Raw genomic sequence first — 27,139 nt, forward strand, 5'->3', positions numbered from 1 at the left:
TGGGGGGACGGGGTCGTGGGCCCGAGGGAGCCAGGGTTGTGGGCCCGAAGGGGCGGGGCCTGAGGGAGCCGTGGTCGTGGGCCGGAAGGGGCGGGGGTCGTGGGCCCGACAGGGTTGGGGACTGAGGGAACCAGGGACAGTGGGCCCAAGGGGGCTGGGGGCCAAGGGGTTCGTCTGGGGAATAAGGAGGTGGGATCTCAGAATTAGGATTTGAGGTCTAGGGAATTAGGAGTGGAGAACGAAGGGAATCGGGAGGCGGGGCCTGGGGAGTTAGGGGCGGGGAAATCAGACTGACAGGAAAGGTCCAGATATGGTCCCGAGGACCCAACTGGTGGAAGAGAATGCCCTCCACACGTGTTTCTCCCCTCAAATAAATAATAAAAATGTTTAATTAAAGGATGTCTTTGAATTCAGTTTGGGGGATTTGCTTTGGTTTTTTGTTTTGTTTTGTTTGTCTTAAATAAGGACACGCTAAAGATGGTGCCTGGTGGAAGAAAACTTTCTGGGAAATCTAGGAAGCCATCATTGGTGGATCAACCTAAAAAAGTCTTTGACTTTGAGAAAGAGGATAAAGATTTGACTGGTTCAGAGGAGGATGTTGCTGATGGTAAATATCCCTAATGTTGGGTATTAACAATGTCCTAGAATTCATCTGTTTGGAACCCACTGCGCTTAAGACTGAATAAAGTAAGCATTTTCACATACTTTGTTTCTCATCAGATGTTCACATCTTGGTATCGGAGTTGTGGCACTTCAAAAGTATCTATCTTTGCAGTGCTAGTAACTTGATAAGTATAGTGCATGATTCTGACCAGACTTAAAAGTTTGCTTCTATAAAATGGGTCATGAATTGTGATGTGCTTTCATTTTTCAGAGGACGTATTACGTTTATCTGCTTTTAAAATTTGTTACAAAATCCCAAGATCTGAAAATAGACTTCATTAAAATTTAACAAATAGCATGCTTAATTTCAAAATTTATTTTGTCAATACAGAAAAGATTCTAGTAATTGAGAAACATGGGAAGAAAAGACCTGGAGAAAGAGTTGAAGATGTGGGGTAAGCCTTTAAAAAAATATGAGGGTGTGCATGTACATGTGTCTGTATGCATGCATGCTAAACACTTTGGTGGGTACTGAGGTATGTTAGGTATTCATGCTTGCAGAGTAAACATTTAACTGAGCCATTACCCAAGCCTCAAAGATGTTTCCTTTGTTCAATAAATTAATAAAAGTTTACTTCAGTTTATCTAACAAGTAGTAGCATAAACTATTTGGTATGTGGTATTATGACTCTCTAAAATTTTTATTTTTGATGGTGCTAGGAATCAAACCTAGGGCCTTCTGCACATTGGGTAAATATTCTGTTGCTGAAATTACATTCCTAGTGTTAATTTTTTTAATATAATTTTTCACAGAGGTGAAGTACAAAATATGCTGGAAAAATTTGGAGGTATGTTTTTGTTACATAATTTAAAGAACGTTGTTTAAAACTGTATTGTATAATAAGAAATGTTGATCAGTTCACTGTGTGAATAATGTTTAATGCCTTGTTCTCATTTATAGGGTTTTGCATATTTATGATTAGCATTATAGATTTTTCTTTCTTAACCCCTTTTTCATGATATGAAAAGTTAACCTGGTACTTTTTAAGAATTTTAGAAAACTAGAGGGGAAAAGTTTTTTCTGCTTCTGTATATTCACAAAGTATGTTAGTCTTTCATTCACTTATTTTCTAGGACTCTTGTGTTCTTTCATTTATGGAGAATATAAATAAAAGCATCATAAGAGAACTATTATTTTATACAACAAATTATGTAATTGAGAGTAAATGACAACTTTTCTAGCCATTAAGAGATTATGAAGACCTTAGACCTTAAGTTTTAAATATGTTTTTATATGAGCTTAATTAGGAGACGGCATTTTGCTTATTTACTTCTCTTTGAGACTGGCTGGCTGGCTGGAACTTGCTAGTTAGTCCAGGCTGGCCTTAAACTCTTCAGCCTTGTGGGTGCTGGGATTACAGACATCTGTCACCTTGTCCAGTTTAACATTCTGAGGTGGGCAGCATGTCATGATGCATGTATGGAGGGCAGACAACAGCTTGCTGGAGTCACTAACCTCCTACCATATGGATGGATCCTGGGGATCATACTCAAATTGTCAGGCTTGACTGCAGTCACCTTTACTTGTTGAGCAATCTCACCAGCCCCAGAATACTATTTATCTGTATCTTTTAGCTTGTTTTTAAACAAAATTTTATTTATTTACTGCGTGTGTGTGTGTGTGTGTGTGTGTGTGTGTGTGTGTGTGTCTCTTTGTGTCTGTGAGCACATATACATACATGCACCTGTTAGAATGACCATGGAGTACAGAGAAGGTGACAGATTCCTGGAAGTGGGGTTACAGCTGGTTCTGAGCTGCTAATAAGGGTGTTGAAAATGGAACTCGGGTTCTTTGGAAGAGCAATCATGAATCTTTACAGCTGAGCTATACCTGTAGCCACAGAACACTCTTCTTAAAAATATTTGTTTCCTATAAGGATTATTCATACTGTTAAATCTTTTAAAGAATTGCTCGCCGGGCGGTGGTGGCGCACGCCTTTAATCCCAGCACTCGGGAGGCAGAGGCAGGCGGATCTCTGTGAGTTCGAGACCAGCCTGGTCTACAAGAGCTAGTTCCAGGACAGGCTCCAAAGCCACAGAGAAACCCTGTCTCGAAAAACCAAAAAAAAAAAAAAAAAAAAAAAAAGAATTGCTCTATTTGGCAGTAAGAAAATTGTTTTTATTTTTTGGTTCTGTGAGACAGGGTTTTTTCTCTGTGTAACAGCCCTATCTGTCCTGGAACTCCCAATGTAGATCATTCTGGCATTGAATTCAAAGATCTGCCTTAGCCGGGCGGTGGTGGCGCACGCCTTTAATCCCAGCACTCGGGAGGCAGAGGCAGACGGATCTCTGTGAGTTTGAGGCCAGCCTGGTCTACAAGAGCTAGTTCCAGGACAGGCTCCAAAGCCTCAGAGAAACTCTGTCTCGAAAAACCAAAAAAAAAAAAAAAAAAAAAAAGATCTGCCTGCCTCTGCCTCCTGAGTGCTGGGATTAAAGGCATATGCCACCACCACCCCGCCAATTTGTTTTATAAACTTACTATATATTACTGGAAATATATAGTTACACTAACATAGTGACAAAAGATAAATTCATAGCAAACCTTATTTAAGGTATTAAATTTTTATGAACTGCTGTACTTATTATTGATACTAAATGCCCTATAAATAAACCACTATGAACTGGGCTTGGTAGCACACACCCAGCTCTTGGAAAGCAGAAGCAGGCAGATCTTTGAATTTGGTGCCAGCATGGTCTACATGGAGAGTTCCTAGCCAGCCAGGACTATGCCATGAAACCCCATCTCAACAAAACCAAAACAAATGCACAAAAAAATCTTCCATTAAAGTATTATAAGGTATTCCTAGATGCATTATCTAGATATTACGCTAAGATTTCTTTTATAAAAAATGTTTAATGGTATTGACTTATTTTACAAATTTTATTAATAATCCTTTTAAGATTCTTTGTTCTAATTTAGTATTTCTGATGAGTTGTAACAATTGCATAAAGTATGGCCTATCAAATGGAGGATGTACTATAAATTTAGAAATATTTAGCCTTTATTAGGTTTTCTTCATAAGTCTGGCCTTGATCCTTCATTTTACTAAATCTTTATCATCCTTAAATTTAAAATTTACCTTCAGTTAGAAAAACCAGAATTGAGATAAAGTTGGATATATTTCTTATTGTAAAATATTTACCAAAAACGGTTGAGAATCCAACAGTTTAGGTTCATAATATTTGCATAGTCTTTATTGGCTGAGCTTCCCTAGTCTGAAAACCCCAAATCCTAAGTGTTCTAAAGCACACATTTTTCAAAACACCTATTGGTGCTATTTTTAAAATGTTTTAATTTTAAATTTTATGCTTGTATGTTTGTGTGTGATATGTATGTGTGGTATAAGTATGTTGTGGCAGCCGTGTCAGAGGAATCTTTGGGGAGTTGACTGTCTTCCATGGTGGGAGATGACATGTCTCAGGGTGGTTTGCTCCTTCCACTGTGGATTCCTGGGATCAAACTTAGAGGTTGTCAGGCTTATAATAGGCAAGTGTTTTATTGTTCTGAGTCAGGGGTCTCTATGTTTCCTGGCTGCCCTAGAACTGACTATGTAGATCAGGCTGGCCTAAAATTCAGAGACCCGACTGCAGAGCTCTTCCTTCCAAGTGCTCAGGAATTAAAAGCATGTGCCCAGCACAGGTGTTTGGGTTTTTTTTGTTTCTCTTCTGAACCTTCTCCCTGGTAACTAAGTTTAATTTTAAATGTCCTTGATATTGTTGAGCCAACCCATACTTAACTTGATTCTATGGAATAAAATCATTTTCTTCAACATTAAATTTCAATGTTTTTTCAATATAGCTGACATCAACAAAGCTCTTCTTGCTAAGAGAAAAAGAATAGAAATGTATACCAAGGCTTCTTTCAAAGCCAGTAACCAGAAAATTGAGCAGATTTGGAAAACACAACAAGAGGAAATGTAAGGATTTTAAAAGAGCTACATCTTTATCATTTTTTAGTATGTCCTGGTGCAAATTACCTACAGAAAATAGCATCTGTTTATTTAATGAAAATGCTTGGCTTTTTTCTAATCTAGTCCTGGAATTTCAAGTCTTCATGGAATTTAGACGTTTCTTAGAAGTCAGTGAGGATTTTATTTAATATATTAAATTTATTTAATAACTGAAAAGTTAAACTATATCCATTGTGGAAATATATTAACTTGAATAAAATGTGTAGATATCATAGAAACTGTTTAATAACTGTGGGAATTTAGAAAAATTTTTATATTGTAAATAATTTACACATTTTAACCAACTTGACTATTCCTTTGTATGAAATTTTTGCCATGCCAGAATGGGAGGGAGCACAACCTAAGTGAAATAATTTAATGTGGTTATGAGAACTATATTCAGTAGGAAAAAATAGAAATTTCTTGGAGAGTAAAAATAAATTTTTCTAGAAAACAAAATGTCTTTAGTTTTCAAGAGCTAAAAAGCATGTGAGAAGACATCTGTTAGGAAAAAAACTTAGGAAAATTAAAAATAAAATTTATGTTGATTTTATTATCAAAATATTTGTTTCCTTTATGTGAATTGGTTTTTAATCGTATTTTCACATGGATGAAATTTGACAGGATTTTTTTTTTACAGACAGAAGCTTAACAGTGAATATTCTCAGCAATTTATGAGTATGCTTCAGCAGTGGGAACTGGATATGCAGAAATTTGAGGAACAAGGAGAAAAACTAACTGTTAGTATTACAACTGACTCTATAATTAATCTATTAAAACTAAACCTCAAGTAGAAATAGAGACCCTAATCATATTTTATGTCTATAGAACTAAGACAAGTTATATTGCCCACTGTTGTCTACATGTTTTAATATTGCCAAATCCTAAACCATAGAAGTATAGATGCATAGAGTATTCTAAAAGTATTACTGCTCTCAATAGTTGATATTCTTGCATTTTTAAGTAAAAGAAACTTGTCAGTGGATAAAAGAATTACTGGGTTTGGGGATTAAGTTAGCTTTAGACAACACAGTTGAATAGTGTAGGGAAGGGTTGCTTATTATAGTGTCATCTGGGCTCTGCTACTAAGTCTATTTCACTGGTGATGGGTGGCAACCCTACTTTTTTTTTTTTTTGGAAACAGGGTCTGGCCTTTAACTCGGTGCTCCATCTGCCTCTCCCTCTCAAATACTGAGATTAAAGATGTGTACAACCACGACTTATGACCAGCTGTTTCATTGTTTTTAATATTAAGTGAAACAGCATGTTCATGTGCTGATGAGAATCTAGAGGAACAAATTTAATTATTTTATTATTTGTTATTACAGATTGAACCTAGGCCTTCAAAACTGGTCTACCACTACACTATGTTCTTGGCACTCTTTTTAATTATTTTGAGACATGATCCCTCATCAAGATACCCAGACTACTTTTGTGTGCTATAGCCTATGTAGGACTTCAACTTGTGACCTCCTGCCTTAGCCTTGAAAGAAGCTATGGTTTTAGGCCTGCACCACCAGGTCTGCCTACAGAGAGAAATTTAATAGTAACACAAAGGGGGAAATTGCTATGAAAATGGAAAAGATAGGAAGGAGGACTGAGTATAGTCATCCTTAGAAATAGAGAATATAAATACAGAATCTAAATACAAGTAAATACATCTATATAGATGGATGATAGCTACACACGGTGATGAAAAACTGTTCTAGTTGGATTCTATTTAGTAAGGTTATCAGATTATGAAAAGTAGTATCACCATGCTAAAGTAATTAGAGATGAATTTTACAAGCTAGGGATTTAGCCAAGTAGATGACTAAGAAGGCAACAATATTATGCAACTTAATCTGGGAATTACAGTAAAAGGAAGAATGAGAAAGCCTGTATTACAGAATGCATGGCAAAATCTAGAATGTAAGAATGTGAGGGCTGGAAAGATGGCTTGGTGGTTAGCACTGGCTGCTCTTTCAGAGGACCTGGCTTCCATTCTCAGCACCCACATGGCAGCTAACAACTGTAACTCCAGTTCCAGGCAATCTAACACCCTCATGCAGATAGGAATGTAGACAAAACACATGAAATTAAATAAAAATATTTTTAAAAAGAATTAAGTGAATAAAGAGGCTAGAAGACAGTCATTTGTGAAGAATAGATTAAGAAACTAAATGTCCAACATTCAGATTTCTGTAAGACATTGAACTTACTAAAAATAGATTGGGGATATATATCAGTTGGTAGACTCTAGCATGCGCAAAGCCTTGTGTTTGATTCCCCAGCACTTCTTAAACTAGGTATGATTTTTTACTTTCCACTCTGATGACCTTACTCACTAAAACATGCTTATAATCCCAGCATTTGAGATAGAGGCAGAGGGCCATTTGTGATATATAGTAAATTTGAGGCCAACTTGAACTGTGTCTCAAAACTTTGAACACTGAGATTTCCTATTCAATTTTTTACGGTGGTATATTCTATAATCCAGCTACTTAGGAGGCTGAGGTAGGAGAGTCACAAGTTCCAAGTCAGGCTGTGCAACATAGTGAAACCTAGTCTCGAAGAAATATTTGGTGCTAGAGCAATGGCTCAGAGGTAAAGAGTTCTTGCTGCTCTTGCAGACGAACTGGGTTTCGTTATCTGTACTCAGATGACAGCTCAAAATTGCGTCTAACTCCAGTTTAGGGGATCCAATAACCATACACTCAGATACAAAATATTGTCAGAAATGTTTATTCTCATTGACTTGTAGGATTATTATAGTGCATGTCAGTGGTTAAAGTACTTAAACCTAGTCATAATAGTTGTTAAAATACTAAAGGTATTAACCTTAAGCAGTGCCTTTAATATGAATTGTTTTTTGGCAAAAGGTTAGGAATAGAGCTCAGAGCTAGGTGTCTTCCTAGAATGCATGAAGCCCATAATAGCAAAAACACTTTTACCAAATCATTACAGGCATTTTATTTTAATGTTTATAGAACCTTTTTCGACAACAACAGAAGATTTTTCAGCAGTCTAGAATTGTTCAGAACCAGAGACTGAAAGCAATCAAACAGCTACATGAGCAGTTCATAAAGGTGAGTTATACATGGTAACATGTTTTTGTTTCGCTGTATTTTGTTTGTGTTTGAGAACAGGGCTCACTTTATAGTCTGGCTAGCCTGGAACTTGCTATGTAGACTAGGCTGGCTTCAAATTCATATCCTCTTGCCTTACTTCCAAGTTCTGGGATTAAAGGCATGCATCACCAAGCCATGTTCTCCATATTCTTTTTATAGTTTATATTGTTATAGTTCTAGAATTCTTACAAGTGATATCTTTAAATTTCTGTTACATTTGTTCATTCTCTGCCTGTACTATTTCACTTAACACCTTTGTCCTATTAAAACTTAACTGATTCTCTTCCTATCATTCTTCAAATCTGCCATATCATCTTTCTAAAACCTCCTTCCTGAAAATGTGCCTGTAGTCACCCGTTCTAAAGTTTTAGGTATTTAGAATTCCCCTTGAAATGATTTTTATTCATTTTGGGTTTTTCAGGACAGGGTTTCTCTGTGTAACAGCCCTGGTTGTCCTGGAACCCAATCTGTAGACCAGCCTGGCCTCAAACTCACAGGGGGCTCCACCTATCTCAGCCTCCCAAGTGCTGGGATTAAAGGCATGTGCCATCACTGCCCGGCATGATTCTTTTTAAGCTTCACAGACTACATGTCCATTACTCCAAACTCTACATAATTGCTCTCTCTGAATCCACAGACTTTCCGTGCTTCAGTTATACTATTTATTCCTCTAGAGTATTTTAAGTTCCCTTTTAGTTAATGAAATAGTGTACTTTTTGTCAACTAAGCAGGAATATTCATGCGTTCCACTATATAGCTACAGAAGTTGCATTTCCATAATTTTTCTAATTGAAATAAATGTTATTCTAGTTTCTTCACAGAACTTTTTACATAGTAGGCAATAGAATAACTATTTGTTAAATGAATATTTCAGAATTTTAACCTTTTTCATTAGCTGTTATAGCACATCCCACTAATTCCAGTAGAGGGGAGCCTGAGGCAGGATTAGGGAGTTTGAGGTGAGCTGTGCCTATATATTGAGATCCTGTCCAGAAAAAAACAAAATACTAGGGCAGAGTTCCCAACACCCACATGTTGTCCTCTATATATAGTTGTTTATGTATGTGTGAGACACGCACAACATGTACACTGAGTGAATGGAATGTAATAATTTTAAATTTTAAAAATATATTTTATAACTTGAGAAATGACTTCATGCTACAGATACTTCTCTTTTGTAGAATTCAAGTCACATTGACTCTTAGTCACAATAAGTAGATTATACCCAGCTGTTTTAAGAAACTTAGTAGAAACAGTGCTAGACCATTTTGAAAATTTCTGTTTTCTGCTTCTGGATTTTTTTTTCTTCTTTTGAAATAGGATCTTATGTTGTCCAGAACTAGCCTCAAATTCTCAATTCTCCTATCTTGGCTAGCTCCTGCCCCCATTTTTATTTTCATCATCTTGACCTTAATATTTCATTAAACTATTGTTTTGGGCAAAGATAGATGGTATTGTACTTCATGTAATTGCATTGATTAATGTGTGATATATTTTAATGGTTTATGGTGGAAATTTGGTATATTTGATATATATGAATTACTTAGAATGTTGGGGTAAATAATGAGAATTATTTGAGTAAGATTTTTACTTTTGAAAACTTATAGTTTGGAGAACCTACGATTAAAAGTTACAGTTTATAACCAAAGTGGCTTTTTTGTGTTTTAGAGTTTGGAGGAAGTGGAGAAAAATAATGATAACCTGTTTACTGGCACACAAAGTGAACTTAAAAAAGAAATGGCTATGTTGCAAAAAAAAGTTATGATGGAAACTGTAAGTTCTATTTTAAGTTGTAAAGATAAGGATTAATGGAGGCACTGAAATGTTTTATTTGCTGAAACTTACAACATTTAACTAAAAATTAAACATGTTTCATATCTCCTTTCATGAAACAGCAGCAACAAGAGATGGCAAATGTTCGAAAGTCTCTTCAATCCATGTTATTCTGATGAGTCTTTGAAGAAAGAACTTGAACCTATGTAATATGATAGAATTAAAACATTAGCTATAAGGCACACCTTTAGAAATTATAGTTTAAAACTATAACATCTGTAATCAATAGCTTGTTTAAATGGAAGACTTCTGTTCCTGTTAACCTCTAAATAAAACTAAACAGCTGTGTAAATAGTAGCTGTTTCATTGTAGTGAGCGTTCAGCTCTTTTGTTATAATAGTGAATTGTTCATTTTTTATACTATTTCATAAATAAAAATGATTTAAGTTTCAGTTTCCGTGTACCTCTTGCCCAGATTAGTCTCAAACTTTTGGGAGCAAGTGATCCTTTATACCTCAACCTCCCAAGTAGCAAGAACAAATGCGTGCTACCACTTCTGGCTTACACTGTTCTCCTTTAAGGAAAAAAAACCACAGAATCTGTTCTGTGTGTTCATCTTTAGAAACAGTAGATCACCAATTCTTTAAAGAGAATCTGCTATACAGTTTATTAGGAGAACTTTTAGTGTGGTTGGAATAAATTTAAAAATGCTAAAATCATTAATATACTTGAAATATAAGCATTAGTTTTAATCATTAGATTTATAAATATTTCTGCAAGGTCATCAAGATACCATTTAATTGGGCTGGCATGTGTCTTTTAGTAATGATTAAGAATCACAAACACAGCTAAAGTTATATCTGTCTTCAAATAGGAATTACCTTGATGCCTTTTCCATTGTAGCAATCAGTAAATATACTGAAACTTGATTTCACATTGATTCCCAAAGTCGAACTGTATTCAATTTTTAAAATAGGCATTTATACAGAGAAATTTAAGAGTTGAGCTTCAACATTTCTTTGAAATCAGTTAAAATTACTAGTTTTGCTGAAACTGCCTTCAATGAATCATTTAGAACAAAACATACCCATCTGAAGGAAAGCAACAATCTATTGAATTTTGTTCTAAACTCACCCTTTGAAGATTTTAAACAAGTCTTTATAAAATTGTCATTATCCTTCTAGCATTAAAAGGACAGTTCAATTAATTATAAATCCTTTTGGGTGGGGTGTTATTGGTAGATCAGGCCAGGGCCTCATCCATTATAAGCATTCACTCTTCCACTTGGCTATGTCTACAACATGGAATATGAACCTTAAGTATCATTCAAACTTTTTTCAGAAGTTTACTAGGAGTTAGGTAAAGTACGTACCTCAGAGGGATTTCTCTGTATTCACATACTTTAACCTTTTGAGAAATATACACTCTTTAAAAGTCCTTTTAAAAAATCCTTGTTTGAATACTTAAAAGTACGTTTGTCTGATTATTTCATCATATGGCATAAGTATTATTTCAGCTGAGAATAAAAGATTATTAGTACCTTATGTACTTAGTGTTGAGAAACTGACACTTGTTTTCCCCCCTTCTTACCAGTTTTTTCTAAGTTCCTAATTTCCTTTCCTGTCAATATTTTAGCTACTTTTTGTCTTCCTTTGGAGAATTTTTTCATGGAAGTAAAATTTTTTACTTGGACTACTAAGGTATACAAGGTTACCCTCAAAAGATTCACATCCATGCTGAATTGGTACAACAGATTCCTTTTTAAAGTACAAATTACAACAAAATTCCTATAACCATTGTTTTAAATTCTAGATAGTACACTAAAGTGTACCTTTCTATAATTAGCATATCTCTTGATCAATGGCTATTATGGCAAAATATTTCTCCGTGTATCACTTGTAAAGTGAGCTCAGAATACCAAGTATATAACAAGTTTTATCAATCAGATACCACTGCCAAGGCGGCTAGAAGTTCTTTTAAGTTCTGAATAGTTGTGTAACCCTTTGGTAAAACCCCGAGTCTGATAGGTATTTTGTAGACAGTGTTATTTAGAATTACTGGGGTTTAATTTCTTATTGTCTTAGTATTCAAACTTTTTGTTTCTAATTCATACATTATACTGACATCTATGATAAAATATGTTAATGACAAGAGGGATTCGTTACTAACAGACATAATGGAAGCTACAATATAGTTTTTACATTTAACATAACCTTATAGATAATATACTAGCCTCCTGTATAGGGGGGGTTTCCTTCAAACATAGGTTCCCCTAACTGCTTCTCCTCTTTTCCTTGGGCTACTAGTCAGTCAATATGCTTGTGAACCTGTTCAGGTGCTTGTTGACATGAAGTCTTGAAGATACTTAGATGAAGGTGTCTTGAAATTTGCAGGCACAAAGAACTAAAGTATATCATCATATCAAATGAAGAAATGACCTTTGGGAGCAAAAAAAAATATAAAATGGGTTATGGTCCATCTTTTCTAAGACTACAATTTTTCTATCAGCAGCCACAACTCCTGACTTCAATTCCCTGTACCACATGGTGATTCATCAATTATCTAATGAGATCTGGTGTCCTCTTCTGTCCTACAGGCATACATGCAGACAGAATACTGTATATTTACTTATAAATATAAATAAATATTCTTTTTAAAATAAAGCCCAGAAAAAGCTTTTAGGAATGAAATTCTCACCCATAGGAAAGGTTCCTTTTTATTTACTTGGAAAATTCTATCATGTTCTTTATATCTCTGAAAGCCTTGCCCTAGCGATACTATAGACCATTGATGTTCTGTTGACCCATGTTTTGTGTGTCTGGATTGTCTTTCACATAGTGCTTTTAAAGAAAAAAAATGATATTCTCAGTTCACTAGACTTCTCTATCATAGGTGTAAATCAGGCCAATTGTTATTTTAAAATAGGTGCTTTAGCCAGGTGGTGTGAGCGCTCACTTTTGATACCAGCACTTGGAGGCAGAGGCAGGTGGATCTCTGAGTTCAAGGCCATCTTGGTCTACAGAGAAACCCTGTCCAAAAAAAAAAAAAAGCTTAATTTTGATCCCCCCCCCCCACCTTTCGGGGGGAGGTTCTGGGGATTATACATAAGAGTCTTTTGCAGGATAGTCAAGTGATCTCAAGGTCACACATGCCCAAAGCTTATGTTACCTGAGCCATATCCCTCCTCTAGAAGTTTGAGAGTTTAAAAAGTCTAACATTGTGGAGGACTCAGCCACAAACAAAACATCAATGTTACAACCCCTTTCCTAGGGCTCAGGGAACATTGTGGAAGCATGTGTGTATGGAAAGACTGAGAGCCAGAGGCCAAGGAGGACTGGGACAAAACTGTCTTTTGGACATGACAGAATCATGAGCTCACAGCATTTATGTGGTTGTCTACATAAGATGAAGCCATTCAACCATTTCATCATGACACGGGCTCTCATCCTAACTAAGGAGCTTTTGACGTATAAAGGTTGGTAGGTGAGGGAAAGCTCATTTAAGCTTAGCCCTCACACCCAAGAGTTTATGGAAAGTACCAATTGGACTCATTGGGTTATTTTTGGAAAGGGCATGAAGTTAGGACAGGTGTTAGAGAGGATGGACCTGGGAAGAGTTAGGGAAAGAGATATTGGTGAATATAATCAAAATACTTGATATTGCATGTATAGAATTCTCAGAAGGTATTTTAGAAAATACTTGCATCAAGTTTTCAAGGTATCTTTAATAATTTCCTATTTGGCTTATTTTGCAGCTATAAATTTGATATTTCTTAAATGGGTTGTTTTGGAGTCATAAAAATAGAGCAAATTAAAAAGAAATTAGTTATCAAAGACTTTCCAGAATATTGCTTAAAAGCACTCACTATTCACCAGAAATAAAACATTAACACTACTAGGAAATAGAAGACTTTTTAAAAAAATACCTAAGTCTAGCAACAAGATGATGATGTGAATTAGCAAAAGATTTGCTGCAGGCTCTATACATATATATATGTATATATGCATAATATATATATAATACATATATATATAATACATATATATATATATGTATTACTAGCAATTTGATAAAACCAGTGAGGGCCATAAATGGGAAAAAATAGAGTATAACTATTTTTAACCACCATAAAGTTCAATACCAACCATAAAGATCTCAATATTATAAAATTTTAATGTTCCATTTATTCAATTTGGTAAGATTGAAGTGTTCCCAGCAATGACTTTTCCTCAGAAATTTAGTTATATATTATAAGAAATATATATTATATACATTCCTTTTAAACAAATTTTTGTTATTTTCTGCTTAATATCTGTGCACCAAAGGGTACAACATGAGTGGAGGCCCGAATGGCACTGGAGTCACAGATGGTTTTATTCTACCACTTACACATGGTAGAATAAACTCAGGTCCTCTGGAAGAGTAGCCAGTGCTCCAGCCCTGTACATTCCTTTCTTAATCAGGGTATAATCAAGGAGATGAGTCTTGTGACCAAGTCATTAATAAATATATTGTCATCAAGGGCCATATTTAAGTTGCTTACCTTGCACAGAAGCTAGCCTTCAAATCTTACCCTGAGACAGGGTACTATTAGTTCTGCTTCTCCAACAGTTAAGTGGCAGTTTGGGGTGTAGGAAGTGCTAATGCCAACCCCATCCAATTGGCTTGTTACCAGATACTAGCCCGGAATAACTTTATTAGCTTAAGGAAAGTTGGAAAGTCTTAGGCAAAGTGGAATGTTTTTTTAAATACCTGTTTTGATTTGGGGGAAGAGAAAAGAGTTATCTTTAGGTACACAGCTGTATTTCCATGATATAGGTTGTTGGAAGCCTGACCTCTGTGATATGCCAATCACTTCTACACATAATATGATTCATAGATTAAAAGTAAATTAAATTTAAATATGCAGAAACATTTGACTACACAGACTATTTATGATCCCCCTGAAATTGTGAGCTGATGTTTTACAAAAATAAAAGCTCAAAAGAACTTACCATTGCTATCCATAGAACAATATATTCATCTATAAAATTATTAAAGTATTGGTCTAAAAACAAAAGACCTGGACCAACAAAGACAGTGTCTTGAAGATACAGTTCACTTTTCGTCATGTGGGCTATCTATAAAAAAGGAAACAAAACAATTTTGCTGTTAAGTTTTAATTTTTTTTGCTCTAATTTTTAGGACATATTTATAATATTCACTATTAAGATAAGTTAATTTCACAAAGGAATATTTAATGTACATCTCAAGTTCTTGGGCAGATAGCTTACTAAAAGTTCTAATATTTAAGTTCCTTGATATCAGAAAATTATAATTGACTGTTAATGAGAAAGGAATTGACTGTACTATTAACTCATAGTTTTACCTGGAACACAAACAGCTATTTGTTGTAAAAGAAAACCAACATCTTATAAGAAATTGTTTCCAGCTTTGTGGGAGACTATATATAATATTTATATATCGTGAACCATAAAAGAATTTCTTACCACCAATTTTTGTGCAACTTTAGCAAAGACACATCCGAACATTAAGGTATAAAGGCAAGGGTGTTTTTCAAACACATTTGTTGCAGATTTTTTATAGATCATTATTGCCAATATAATAATTAATCCTATGTGGAGTCCAGGTGACAAGACACTGGTACCCTAAGGGATAAAGGCAAAATACTTAATCACATTTTAACACGCATATTACACAGCAAACACTTTCATTTTCTGTTTTATTATAAGGATTCTAAACTAAGAATTCTTTTTTGAAATTTTGTTCTAATTTCTTCGAAACTGAAAATTTGTCATCAAAAGACAGTATAAAGTATGACCGATAGTAAAAAAAGACCTGTGAATACTGAAAAAAAAATATGTAACAGCACACCATAATGTTTCATGAAAAACATGCTGAAAAGCACCAAAAAACTGTCAGAATGTATTTTCACTTTCTTTACATCTCCTAGGCATTTTAATTTTATTTTTTGTAAAGATAAAACCACGATTTTTTTGGAATATATTCTTTGTGACGTGGAGGAGCAGTCAATTCTCGGGACAAACCATGATCCCACAAAGCCATGATCATAATTGTGGGAGCCTGGAAGAGAGGATAGTGATGGGCCAGACCCAAGGGGACTGATAACTAAAGAAACCTGTCAAATTTGAGAGTTCTTTCTAGTAAGTGAGACAAGAAGTCTAGAAAGGCTCTTGATTATTTTGCCCATGTATCTGTTCCAGTCCTGGTCTATGAAGACTCTCATGGAAAAGTGACCCACTACAATGTGGAAGTCTAAATTCAGCTCACCTAGAATAAACAACATAAATCTGAATGCTGTGACTAGTCAACCCTAAGTACACCTTGCTGAAATCACTATTAAGAATTCTTAAATTGTTCAAGCCTCGGCAGCTGAAAGTAACTCCAGAGTGTATGTACCCTCTTGGGGTATAATCAAACCCAGTCTTGGGTACAGGGCTGCCACAGCTGCCTGCCAAACAGCCATTTGAAAGTTGCTGTAATAAAGTATCAAAGGTCCTCAAGGCTCTTTAGAACAATTTAGATAGTTTATAATCTCTTAACTGCCATTTTTACACAAAGCTGCTGATACACAGAATGTTAACTTTTCATATAAAATACATGTTTCTCAAGTGTTCTTTGTGTGATAGTTTCTGGCCTAATGGATTATGCAGCTGTGACTGTTTTGGGGTATGCAGAGTCTAGGGACTAGGTATCTGTGACAGCATACATGTGGCTTTAGGAAGCAAGATCTTTCAGCTAACAAGGCATGCCTGTGGAGGAGGAGGAGGGCTTCAATCAAAGGGGGCCATTCCTGCAGTATCCGCTGACCAGTAGTGACCTTTGCTTTCTATGTTCTGGGGGAAGAGAGGCTATCCTCAGACTACAGATAGCATGATTTCTAGATTGTCCTTCTAGAAAGTTTAACAATGTCATCTTCTCTCAAGAGAGTTGGCAGGAGAAAGAGTACTGTAGCCATTTCAATTTTTTTTTTTTAAAAGATGGTGTCATGTAGCCCAGATTAGCCTCAGATTCATTATGTAGTTTAGGATGAGTTTGATTCTACTGCTACCACCTCTCAAGTGCTGAGATTATAGGCATGTGCCAGCAGGGCCAGATGTGAAGGTCTATTCTTTGCAAGGAACTAGAGAACTAAAGAGTACAGCATAGTATATAGATTAATTCAAACTTTCTCAAGACCCTAGCATTATAAAAAAAGGTATACCAGATACTGATTCAAACTTTATATATACATTATTTAACAACAAACAAAAATGGCAATAAGATTTTCTATATCAACTTTTACTAAGTCAAAGGCCATTCATACTTAAGACTATCAATAAATTTTTGTAAAAATGTTAAAACATAGCCCACTAACTACAAGATACCAGAATCATTGATTAGGAAAGGTTTAATTTAACCTTGGTTTCTTTCTACATCAATACCTTCATATAAAATTATATATCCTAGGTCATTAGATTTCTTCGGTGTGAATCAACACTCTTATCCTAAACAAAATGTCGAAATCTATTTAGTATTGATACTTACTGAATCTATTAACCACCAATGTGTTCATTAAAACAGCCTAATTCTTTTAAGTTTAGATATTTTAAGTTAGAATTGTCTATAAATTATAACCAGGACTACACAAAGAGACCCTGTCTTAAAAAAATTAAACCTTGTTCTAAATGATATTAGGTAGTAGCACTTTATATTTTTATATATTATGCTGTTATATTTAATTCAGTTTAAAAAATCTTGGGGCTGGAGAGATGGCTCAGGGGTTAAGAGCACTGGCTGCTCTTCCAGAGGTCCTGAGTTCAATTCCCAGCAACCAAATGGTGGCTCACAACCATCTATAATGAGATCTGGTGTCCTCTTCTGGCCTGCAGGCATACATGCAGGCAGAACACTGTATACACAATAAATAAATAAATATTTAAAAAAAAATCTTCTAAACCAGAGAACTTGTGCAGTGTTGAGCTATCCAACAATCCCAATGTTTGGGAAAGCCGGGCATGGAGTGTGAGGTCAGTTTGAGCTGTGTGTATGTGTATAATTTTTGTTCGCTTGATCCTAGTTTGTTTTGTAGTTGAAAACCCACCATTTTCAGTTAGAAATTACTTTCTAGCTTGAATTTCAACTCAATTCATCCTTCAAACATTTAGTAACTATTTCTTGATAAAATATTCTCTGTATGCTATTGAGTTTTACTAAATCTAATCTTTTTGGAATTTATTATGTTTCTGATAGTGTTCTATTTTATTGCCCATGGTAAAGCAACACTTATTCCAAGTACCTAAAGCCCAGTATTACACTAAGGCTAGCAGAGAAAACACCTCAAAAAAAATGACAGTTTTTACAAGCAGATCAGAACTGACACATCTAAATGAATTTTATAATTTGCTTTTGAATTATTAAGTGATACATTAAAATTTGAAAATCTATTAATTATCGAAGACTTTTGAAAGTGTCTTGAGAGCCAATTTGCAAGTGACTTAGGAAGATGAGAATTTTTGTAACTAAAAATACCATATCTCCTGTTTATTACTCTTGGTAATAAATCTTGTTCTATTTGGGTGTGGTGTGAGTTGGTCTTGTCTACAAAGCAAGTTTCAGGGCTTCCAGGGTTACATAGAGAGACCCTGCCTCAAGAAAACAAACAAATTAAACCTTGCTCTAAATAAACCCTTTAAGGACAGAAAATTTGAGTCACAGAATACAATAGTTTAAAGTAATTCTTAAAAACCATTTTAATAGTTTTGTTATTAAAATGGCATCATTTGAATAAATACTACCTTCTTATGGTCACCTATCTTGAAGGTATTATTAGACTTTTTAAAAATGTAGATATCACATTAAAAGTGTCAGAAAGTTTGTCTTCCCTTTCCTTTAAAGAACTGGTTTTTTGTTTTGTTTTGTTTTTCAAGACAGGGTTTCTCTGTAGCTTTGAAGCCTGTACTTGTAGACCAGGCTGGCCTTGAACTCACAGAGACCCACCTGCCTCTGCCTCCCGAGTGCTGGGATTAAAGGCGTGCGCCACAATCACCCAGCAAAAGTACTAACTTTTTAAAACAATTATGAATAAATATACAAATTATGATAGTATAAGAAAAGTATAAAGACCACAAAGACAAGCACATATACTCAAGAAATGAGGTTAAAATATTTAATTCTAAATCAGAGTAGTTCTTTTAGGTAAATTTCAGTAAAATTCCAACAAAATTTGTAAGTAATATATTCTTCCATCTCTGAAACCTTTGGTACCTTTCCTACCATTCAACCAGTTCTCCTTGCTGCTAGTCTGACCGAGGCACAAAATGAAAGCAAGTTAACGGCACTGATGCTGCCTGTAGTGTGTGCAGTAATAAAACACTGAGAGAGAAAATGCTTTCACTCTAAACTTTTTGTGCTGTGTGTCCGAAACAAATTCTTCAAGATAATTGGTTTCTTTCTCCATTCTGGAGTTTTATTATATATTAATACTGAATAATGAAAATGTCTTACTGCGATAGTAGAGCCATTCTTGCCAACACCGCCATGGAGGATCACATGGAAATAATTTGAACAGGAAAAGATTGCACCACCCACTACTCCAAGAACTGGAAAGATCTTCAGTTTTAGTTCTAGAATAGGTATCTTTAGGAATGGAGGAGACAAACAAATCACTAGGAAAACTGAGTTTTTCTCTCTATTAAATAGAAGCATGACACTGTCATGTACAATAGGCTATCCTTTTTCGCAAAATCAAACCATCTTCTGCAATATGAACAGGAACTTTTCTAGCATTGCTTACTAACTGAAAAGTGAGTGCAGCAAATCAGATCAGCTTGTGTATAGGATCATAACTGAATAGTTTTTATAAGTCTTTATCAACTTCAACATGAAAAAGGATAGTTCACTGGAATTTAGCAGCTTTTAAAAGGCAGTATCACAGGAAAGGCAGACATGGCGATCTGCACTCTACAAGTGATGACCACCACGTGTGTGCATGCAAAAAACTGCAGTTAATATCCAGGATTAAACCTCCACCGATATATTTACCTGTTGGTCAACTGTTGCTCAAGACAACTTCCAAAGGCAGCGAAGGATTTAAAAACAGTAACAATGAATTGCTAGATGCTACAGCTAGTATATTTTGAAAATAGACTTTGAGAGATGATACCAAAATTTATGGAAACTGTAGGCTAACAACTAAATGCAGAAAACCATAAGTATCATACGTTGTGAGAATAAGGTGTGTGTTCTCCCTGTGCTGTTGCGAAAACCCTGAATGAAGTAAGTTTAAGGTTCAGTTGCAAACTGAAGACAACCACACCTGATTTAATGACTATAATTGCCCAGCTGCTTCTTGGTTCACCTTCAGCATCCAGAGGATCCAGGTCAGTAGAAGAATATCCTTGACTCTACTGTTCATATGGGAAGGAATTGGAACGTGCTGGGGAAAAGTCTGACTATCTGAGAGTGTGCTAAGTCTGTCTGCGCTCGCAGGTACGAAGTAACTGGAAACTTCAAATAGCTAAGTGCCACAGGAAACTTGCTTTTAAGATTCGATTTTTAAAACCTGTGTGTGTGTGTGTGTGTGTGTTTGATGTATATCCAAGGAAGCAGAGGATATTTAGGGACAAATTTAAAACATATCTTACTAATTCTTTTTAAAATATGTTTTATGTGATAAATTTTGCCCTGGAAAAGATAATTTCAGTGAATTTTTTTTTGTAATAGGAAAACCAGGACATTTTCTATGCAATAAAACATTCATTACAGAAGAAAATGTCACATAAACACAGTATATAAGATATTAGTATTATTACAAAAAGCTTACAAAAGAGAATAAATTAACGATAACTCCCAGAATTTCTAAGGACAGGCAACAATCTACTATCTTCCTATGTACATAAAAAGCACTTGTATGTAAATTTAAATATTTAGATTTACCGTATAGTCCCACATTGTTGCTCCTCCAAATGTAGACAATATAAAGATGATCACTAAAGCTACCTGAATCTCAGTTACATCCACTCTACAGAGGAAGAACAAAGAGCAGGTAAGTTTAAGTTTTTAAGTTTGCACATAAAGTTTTTGAACATGGAGGTGAGTTATCACATACTCTATGGCACAGATGCAAATAAATCATACAAACCTGGTTGATTTTTAACTTTTATGTCCAGCATTGGATTCTGCAGCAGCTGACTGTGCTAGGTAGATAGAACAGAACCACATTTGTTCTCACACAGGTAAATACAGTATAGGCAGAGAGAAGTTACTATGTAACATGTATCAGGTTGCAAGAAGTAACCCAAACTATAGAAACATAGTTTCTACTTCGTGTAATTCTGTGGTTTGAATTTTTTAAAAAAGTGTTATTCTTAAAAATAACATAACACTCATAATAATATATAAATGATTTGACTTAAGGAAAATTATTATTGCTGAGTATGACTTGTGAGTGCAGGTGCATGTGGAGGTCACAGGACAACCTTAGCTGCTGGGCCTCACCATGCAGCTTGTTTGCAACCAGTCTGTCATCTGCTGCTGCACATGCCAGGCTAACGAGCATGCAAGTTTCTGTGTGTGTGTGTGTGTTGGGGGGGGGGGGTTCCTCCTGTCTTCACCTCCCATCTAGCCATGGAAGCAATGCAAAAAGAGATTGTGCTCTCATTTCCTGAACACCCAGAACCAAATAATCATATAAAAACTTATTAATTACAACATCGTTGGGGCTAACGGTTCAGGCATATTCCTAGCCAGCCCTTACATCTTAAATTAACCCATTTCTATTTTATATCTTACCACTAAGCTTGTAGTTTGTTACTTCGCATCTTGCTTCTTGGGCGGCTACAAGGCACCTGCCTGATTCTGCCTTCTTTCTCCCTGCATTCAGTTTAGTTTTCTCACCTAGCTATATTCTGCCCCGTCACAGGCCAAAGCTGCTTCTTTTATTAACCAATGGTAATAAAACATATTCATAGCATACAGAGGGGAATCCAACAAGCACTGTGATGACAACTGCTGTTGCACCTGGCTTTATGTGGGACCTGGGGATTTGAACTCAGGTTCTCATGCTTGTAAAACAAGTGCTTTACCCACTGAACCACTTCCCCAGTCCTAAGGCAAATTATTCTTCCTCCTCCACTTCCTCCTCTTTCCCCTTTTCTCCTTCTTCCTCCTCCTCTTCTTAATGATTAGTGTTCACTTTTTTAATATATTTTTTAAGCCAGTTATTTTGTGTGTGGTAGTGCAGTATAGTTGGATGCTTGTATGTGTGTGCCATGGAGATCAGGAAACAACTTTCTCTGCTCTCATGAAGAAGTTTGCAGGCTGAAAATTGAGTCTACACCTGTACCTTCTCCCTCTCTTCCAGATGTGCTGTTTAACGTCCTATAGTCAGCCTATGGCCCCGTTATTCACTAAAATTGTTTAACAAATGGATTTTTCCCAGTGTGAGGCACTGAGTCCAGGTCCTTACATATTCTGGGCACTGAACTGCATCCCAAGTGACTTTCAGTTACTCAATGATTCAATTTTTAAGTAATGATCTTGCTTGTTTTGCATCATAAATTATACTACATTTTATTGCACATATGAAGATCCCTGATTTATAGAAACACAGTTCTATCATGATTAGTAAAAATCCAGAAACAGAAATTGGGGTTCAACCTGAAGAAAAGCAAAGCAGCCAGCCAATGGCTCTTAACTTGACCTCAGTCTAAAATGGCGATCCTGCCTCCAGAATGAGACTGTGTGTGAGAGCTGTCTCCTCCCATCTTATATTCCTCTGTAGGGATGGGATTAAATGTGTGCACCACTACTGCCTGGTTTCTATGGCAACTAGTGTGGCTACTGGGATTAAAGGTATGTGTCACCACTGTCTGGTCTGTAAGGCCATCAACCTGTGGGACTGTTTTACTCTCTGATTCCCAGGTAGAGTATCACTACACAGTAGGGTTTTTTTTTGTTTGTTTTGTTTTGTTTTTTGTTTTTCGAGACAGGGTTTCTCTGTGGCTTTGGAGCCTGTCCTGGAACTAGCTCTTGTAGACCAGGCTGGTCTTGAACTCACAGAGATCCGCCTGCCTCTGCCTCCCGAGTGCTGGGATTAAAGGCGTGCACCACCATTGCCTGGCTACACTCTAATGATTCGTCAGTATGCAAGTATCAAAGCAGCGACTGTGTTGTGTTGGAATGTATGGCTTCAAACATTTCTGTGTGAGTTGCTGACAAGAGTTTCTCAAAAGGGTATTAGATAAAGCTTGGCTTAGGATTGTGAAAGAATTTTCAGTTGTCTTAGTCAATTTTCTATCGCTGTAAAGAGATACCATGTCACAGCAAGTCTTTAAAGGAAAACATGCAGTTGGGGCTGCCTTACAGATTCAGAGGTTTAGTCCATTACGGTCATAGCAGAAAGCATGAGGGTTGTATGGGCAGACTTGGTGCTGGAGAGAGAATCAGTTAAGAGCTTTACATCCCAGCTGGCTGGCAGCAGCAAGAGTAACACTGGGCCTGGCCTGAGCATCTGAAATCCTAAAGCCCACCCCCAGTGACACACTTCCTCCAAAGAGGCCACACCACCTCCTAATCCCTTCAAACTGCTATTCCCTGGTGACCAAGCATTCAAATCTATAAGCCTATGAGGCCCATTCTTATTCAAACCACCACCATCCACTCCCTGACCCCAACAGGTTCATAGCCGTCATAATGCAAAAATGCATTCAGTCCGACTTCAAAAGCTGCCATGGTCTATAACAGTCTCAACACTGTTTAGAAGTCCAGAGTTCACAGTATCATTAGAGATTCATGACAATCTCTTGTCTGTAATCCCCTGTAATATTAAAATCAAAACGCAGATCACATACTTCCAAAACTATAACGGTACAGGATATATAGTACCATTCCACAAAGGAGGAAAGGAACAAGCAGAAATACTGGGCCAAAGCAAGACCTAAAACAATCTGGGCAAACTCCAAATTCTGCATCTTCATGTCTGATGTCAAAATGCTCTTCAGATCCCCACCTCCTTTCAGCTTTATTGACTGAAATGTAATTCTCTCTCTCGTGTGGCTCCACACCCTATTAGCAGCTCTCCTTGGCATGTACCTTACAACTCTAGCATCTTCAACATCTTGGGGTCTCCAACACAACAGGTCTCACTTCATCTTTATGGATTCACATAAAGACCTCTCTGAGCCTCCACACAGAAGTACCCCTACCAATCACCTGGTCTCAGCAGCTTTCCTTAGTCATAGAGATTCTATAATCCCTTTGGCTGTCGTGAAACTGGATCAGTAGACCAGACTAGCTTTGAACTCAGAGATCTGCCTATCTCTGCCTTCCTGGTGCTGGGATTAAGGCTTGTGCCACCATGCCTGCCCCTAAGATTTTCTTTAATTTCTCTTCACAAATTGGAAACTTAGCTGGGCGAGGTCTTGTCCTGAAGTCACCGATCCCTTCATTCCATTTAGCGTCAGACTTTTCATCTCCTTGAGCACTGGACTTAGCTCTATTGTACTTCCTGGTGACCCTTTTCTCCTCAAACTGTACACTTTATATTTTTCCTTGCTAAGTTTGCTCCTTTTTGTTATAGATTTGCAAAGAATAGCCACTAATAACCAAGCAACACAATCAATACTATGCTGTTTTGAAATATCTGCCAATGCCATTAATTCCCAAACTCTTCAATTTAGCCTCATGGCAGAAAGAAACTACATTTTTCACCAAAACACCACAAGAATAATCTCCAGGCCTCTTACTAATATGCTTCTCTGAAACCTCTCTGGCCAGGCCGTTATAATCTATATTATTCTCAGCACCATGGTCTTCCCTGCTCCTACTAGTATAGCCTATAAGCACCATTGAAGCATTCAACTGCTTTCCTAATCTAAAATTCACATTCAGCCAACAAGCAGCATGTTCAGGTGAAGAGACACCATGACCACAGCAACTCTTACAAAAGAAAACATTGTACTGCGGCTGGCTCACAGGTTCAGAGTTTTAATCCATTATAATGGTAGGACATGGCACCATGCAGGCAAACGTGGTGCTAGAGAAAGAGTTGTTTTACATCTGAATCAGGAGGCAACAGCAGGAGAAACTGGGCATCTGTGTGTGCGCCTGCATTCTTCTCTGATGTCTGAAGAGAAGCCTCCCAAGGCGTACATAGCAGGCAACGTGCAGCTCTAGCATCTAGAGGGTGTAGGGTGTTCTCATGTGAGCTCACCCGTCTCCCACAGCTTAGTCTCCAAATCATCTGTTGCTGGTGACTGTTGTTGAGGGGGTCCCTCTATCAGGATACATGATAATTTGACCCCAAAAAAATCACCTTCATCTGGACATGATGCACATCCTTTAATCCCAGCACTTAGTAGATAGAGAAAATTGGATCTCTGTGTGAGGCCAACCTGGCCTACATAGTGAATTTCAGGCTAGTCAGGGTTATCCATAAAACCCTACCTAAGGAATTTTTTTGTTTTGTTTTAAATTCCTTAAATTCAACAATAACAAAACTATTCTTCACTTCAACATCATTATTTTATGAGTAAATAGTGTTTAGGTACTATACACTGTTTGGGTACTTATTTTATTCTATCCTGACCTTGAACTAGTAAATCTGAGAAAGAAGAAGAAAAATGTTGTCAAGTAATGTAACTACAGCAGGCGGGATAACAGAGCAGCTCTAGGCACTGCGCTGATGGACACTCCAATAGTCAGGTGCTATTATAGATTATACAAAAGAATTCAGTTGTACTTTAAATGTGGAACTTAAGAAAATGCTTACCTTCCAAATCTCAAGACTCCTGAGACGTAGGTCTGCCAGTGAGCGCAGTAAAACAGAAACATCCCGATAAAGGAGCAGAAGAACAACAAGTCAGGGTGTGTCCCCAGGCGAACAGCAACCGCAGCGCCAATGGCCATAAATACTGAAAAACAACATGTATACACAGAAATAAAACCAAGCCACCTGGAGCTGTGGTGCACACCTTTAATCTCAGCACTCAGGAGGCAGAGGCAGGTGGATCTCTGTAAATTCACGGCCAGCCTGGTTTATAGAGGAGTTCCAGGACAGCTAGGGATACACAAGAGAAACCCTGTCTTGAGAAACCAAAATAAATAAATAAAACCAGTGTGTTGGTTTAAAAGAAAATGGCCCCCAAAGAAAGTGGCACTACTAGAGGGTGTACCTTTGTTAGAGTAGCTGTGGCCTTATTGGAAGTGTCACTATGGAGGTTGGCTTGAGGCCTCATACATGCTCAAGCCACACCCAGTGTTCCAGACCACTTCCTGCTGCCTCCCGCTCAAGATCTAGCTCCTTCTCCACTCTTAGTTCCTTCTTCAACACCATGCCAGCCTGCATGATACTGGACTAAACCTCTGAAACTTTAAGCCAGCCTCAATGAAGTGTTTTCCTTTATAAGAGTTGCTGTGGTCACAGTATCTCTGCACAGCAAACAAAACCCTGACTAAGACACGAAATACTGAGTTATCCTGTTTAGAAATCCTGTTTAAGGGACACTGGCATTAAAATACAATACACTTCAAACAATGAAAACTTCTATGATGCAAAGTTGAGTTGTTTGTCTTCATAGATTTACATACATGGGACAGAACTGCTTAAGAAAGCGACAGTAGTTCAAGACTAGCATAACTGAGTTAGACCTTGTGTCAAAACAAAGAGTAAAGAACCTGGGGATGTAGCTCAGAGGAGACCACTTGTCTAGCAAGCAGGAGACCCCATTTTCAACCCTCAGGATCAAAACAAACCACAGTAAAACTCATCCAAGGGTAGGTGCTTAGGAAGATGCATTCCCGGGATCTTAGAAGGTTCATTTTGTAGGCAACCTTTTATGGGGGAGGGAAGGATTATTCCTGAATTAAGGAGAACAAAGAGGATATTCAAGGAATGGGATGTTACTTTCCCAGAGAGGGTCCCTTACATGTCCTGTCTCTCTGAGGCACGTCACAGGACATGTCACAGGACACGTCACAGCAGCAGATTTACGACACAAACAGGAAATCTGAAAGACTACGACATGGAGATGGAATCACATGGAAACAAGGGGCATTTCAGGGTCCCTTGGTCCTCGCCAGGCTTGGGGACGAGCTCTGGAATTGCATCAGACACTGAAGACGCCAGCCATTGCCATCCATTCTCCACAACTACCTGCAGCAGACACTGGGCTGTCGCCCTGCATACTAAGAGAAAGGAGGGTTTTAGTCTTCGACCCCAGGAGAGTGGGAGGAGGCTCTGTGCATAGGGGTGAGCTGGAAACCTCACAAGATCATTTTAGCACAAAATGAGCTTTGAACATCCTATTAAAACACACTAGGCAAAACTGCTCCCAAATATAGACCTCAGGAAAAAAAAATGAGGATGCAAATAGCTCAGATCACTGCAATGTTTCTGTTGTCATTGAAGGGCAAATCACTGAAAGAAAAAGCAAAACTCTACTAACTTACCTGTGGAGAGAGAGTCACAGCCATGATCAAACAGCTCCCCTAGAGGAGAACAAGAGTTTGTCCTTCTGGCTTGCTTCCCGTCAATGGCATCCAGTGACTGGTAGATGAAGAGTCCCAGGGCACATAAGAAGTATGTCCAGTATGGTGCCTACAGGAAATACAAACACACATAAGTGACAAGCCCGCTTCTGT

General features: G+C 37.1%; 2 protein-coding genes across 4 annotated transcripts in view; one reads left to right on the forward strand and one right to left on the reverse strand.

Annotated features, from left to right (window-relative positions):
• Positions 1-462: 462 nt before the first annotated feature.
• Positions 463-9,672, forward strand: Sycp3 (synaptonemal complex protein 3). The gene is made up of 8 exons (XM_038314518.1): positions 463-607; positions 995-1,058; positions 1,417-1,451; positions 4,463-4,580; positions 5,254-5,353; positions 7,583-7,681; positions 9,392-9,496; positions 9,619-9,672. The coding sequence occupies exons 1-8, from the start codon at positions 478-480 to the stop codon at positions 9,670-9,672; spliced, it is 705 nt and encodes a 234-aa protein (XP_038170446.1). The 5' UTR covers positions 463-477.
• Chpt1 (choline phosphotransferase 1) overlaps positions 9,529-27,139 on the reverse strand; it is a 31,740-nt gene continuing 14,129 nt past the window's right edge. Inside the window, exons 2-10 of one of the 3 annotated variants that reach the window (XM_038314516.2) lie at positions 26,948-27,095; positions 25,269-25,410; positions 20,435-20,519; positions 19,004-19,135; positions 14,986-15,144; positions 14,491-14,616; positions 11,824-11,934; positions 10,378-10,450; positions 9,529-9,698 (exon numbers count right to left, since the gene is read on the reverse strand). In XM_038314516.2, the coding sequence (XP_038170444.1) occupies positions 10,403-10,450; positions 11,824-11,934; positions 14,491-14,616; positions 14,986-15,144; positions 19,004-19,135; positions 20,435-20,519; positions 25,269-25,410; positions 26,948-27,095 (951 nt within the window). In that variant the 3' untranslated portion in view covers positions 9,529-9,698; positions 10,378-10,402. Of the gene's footprint in view, positions 9,699-10,377; positions 10,451-11,729; positions 11,935-14,490; positions 14,617-14,985; positions 15,145-19,003; positions 19,136-20,434; positions 20,520-25,268; positions 25,411-26,947; positions 27,096-27,139 lie in introns of all 3 variants that reach the window. The other 2 variants (XR_005283637.2, XM_038314517.1) reach the window with 2 other exon arrangements.

The sequence above is a fragment of the Arvicola amphibius genome, chromosome 17, assembly GCF_903992535.2.
Source record: "Arvicola amphibius chromosome 17, mArvAmp1.2, whole genome shotgun sequence".
Lineage (NCBI taxonomy): Eukaryota > Metazoa > Chordata > Mammalia > Rodentia > Cricetidae > Arvicola > Arvicola amphibius.

What these genes read in the sequence shown, in the direction of transcription:
- Sycp3 (XM_038314518.1), top strand. Translation starts at nt 478, where the DNA reads ATGGTGCCTGGTGGAAGAAAACTTTCTGGGAAATCTAGGAAGCCATCA. An exon ending in AGAGGAGGATGTTGCTGATG is followed by an intron (nt 608 to 994) that starts GTAAATATCCCT and finishes TTGTCAATACAG; the next exon opens with AAAAGATTCTAGTAATTGAG. An exon ending in TACATGAGCAGTTCATAAAG is followed by an intron (nt 7,682 to 9,391) that starts GTGAGTTATACA and finishes TTTGTGTTTTAG; the next exon opens with AGTTTGGAGGAAGTGGAGAA.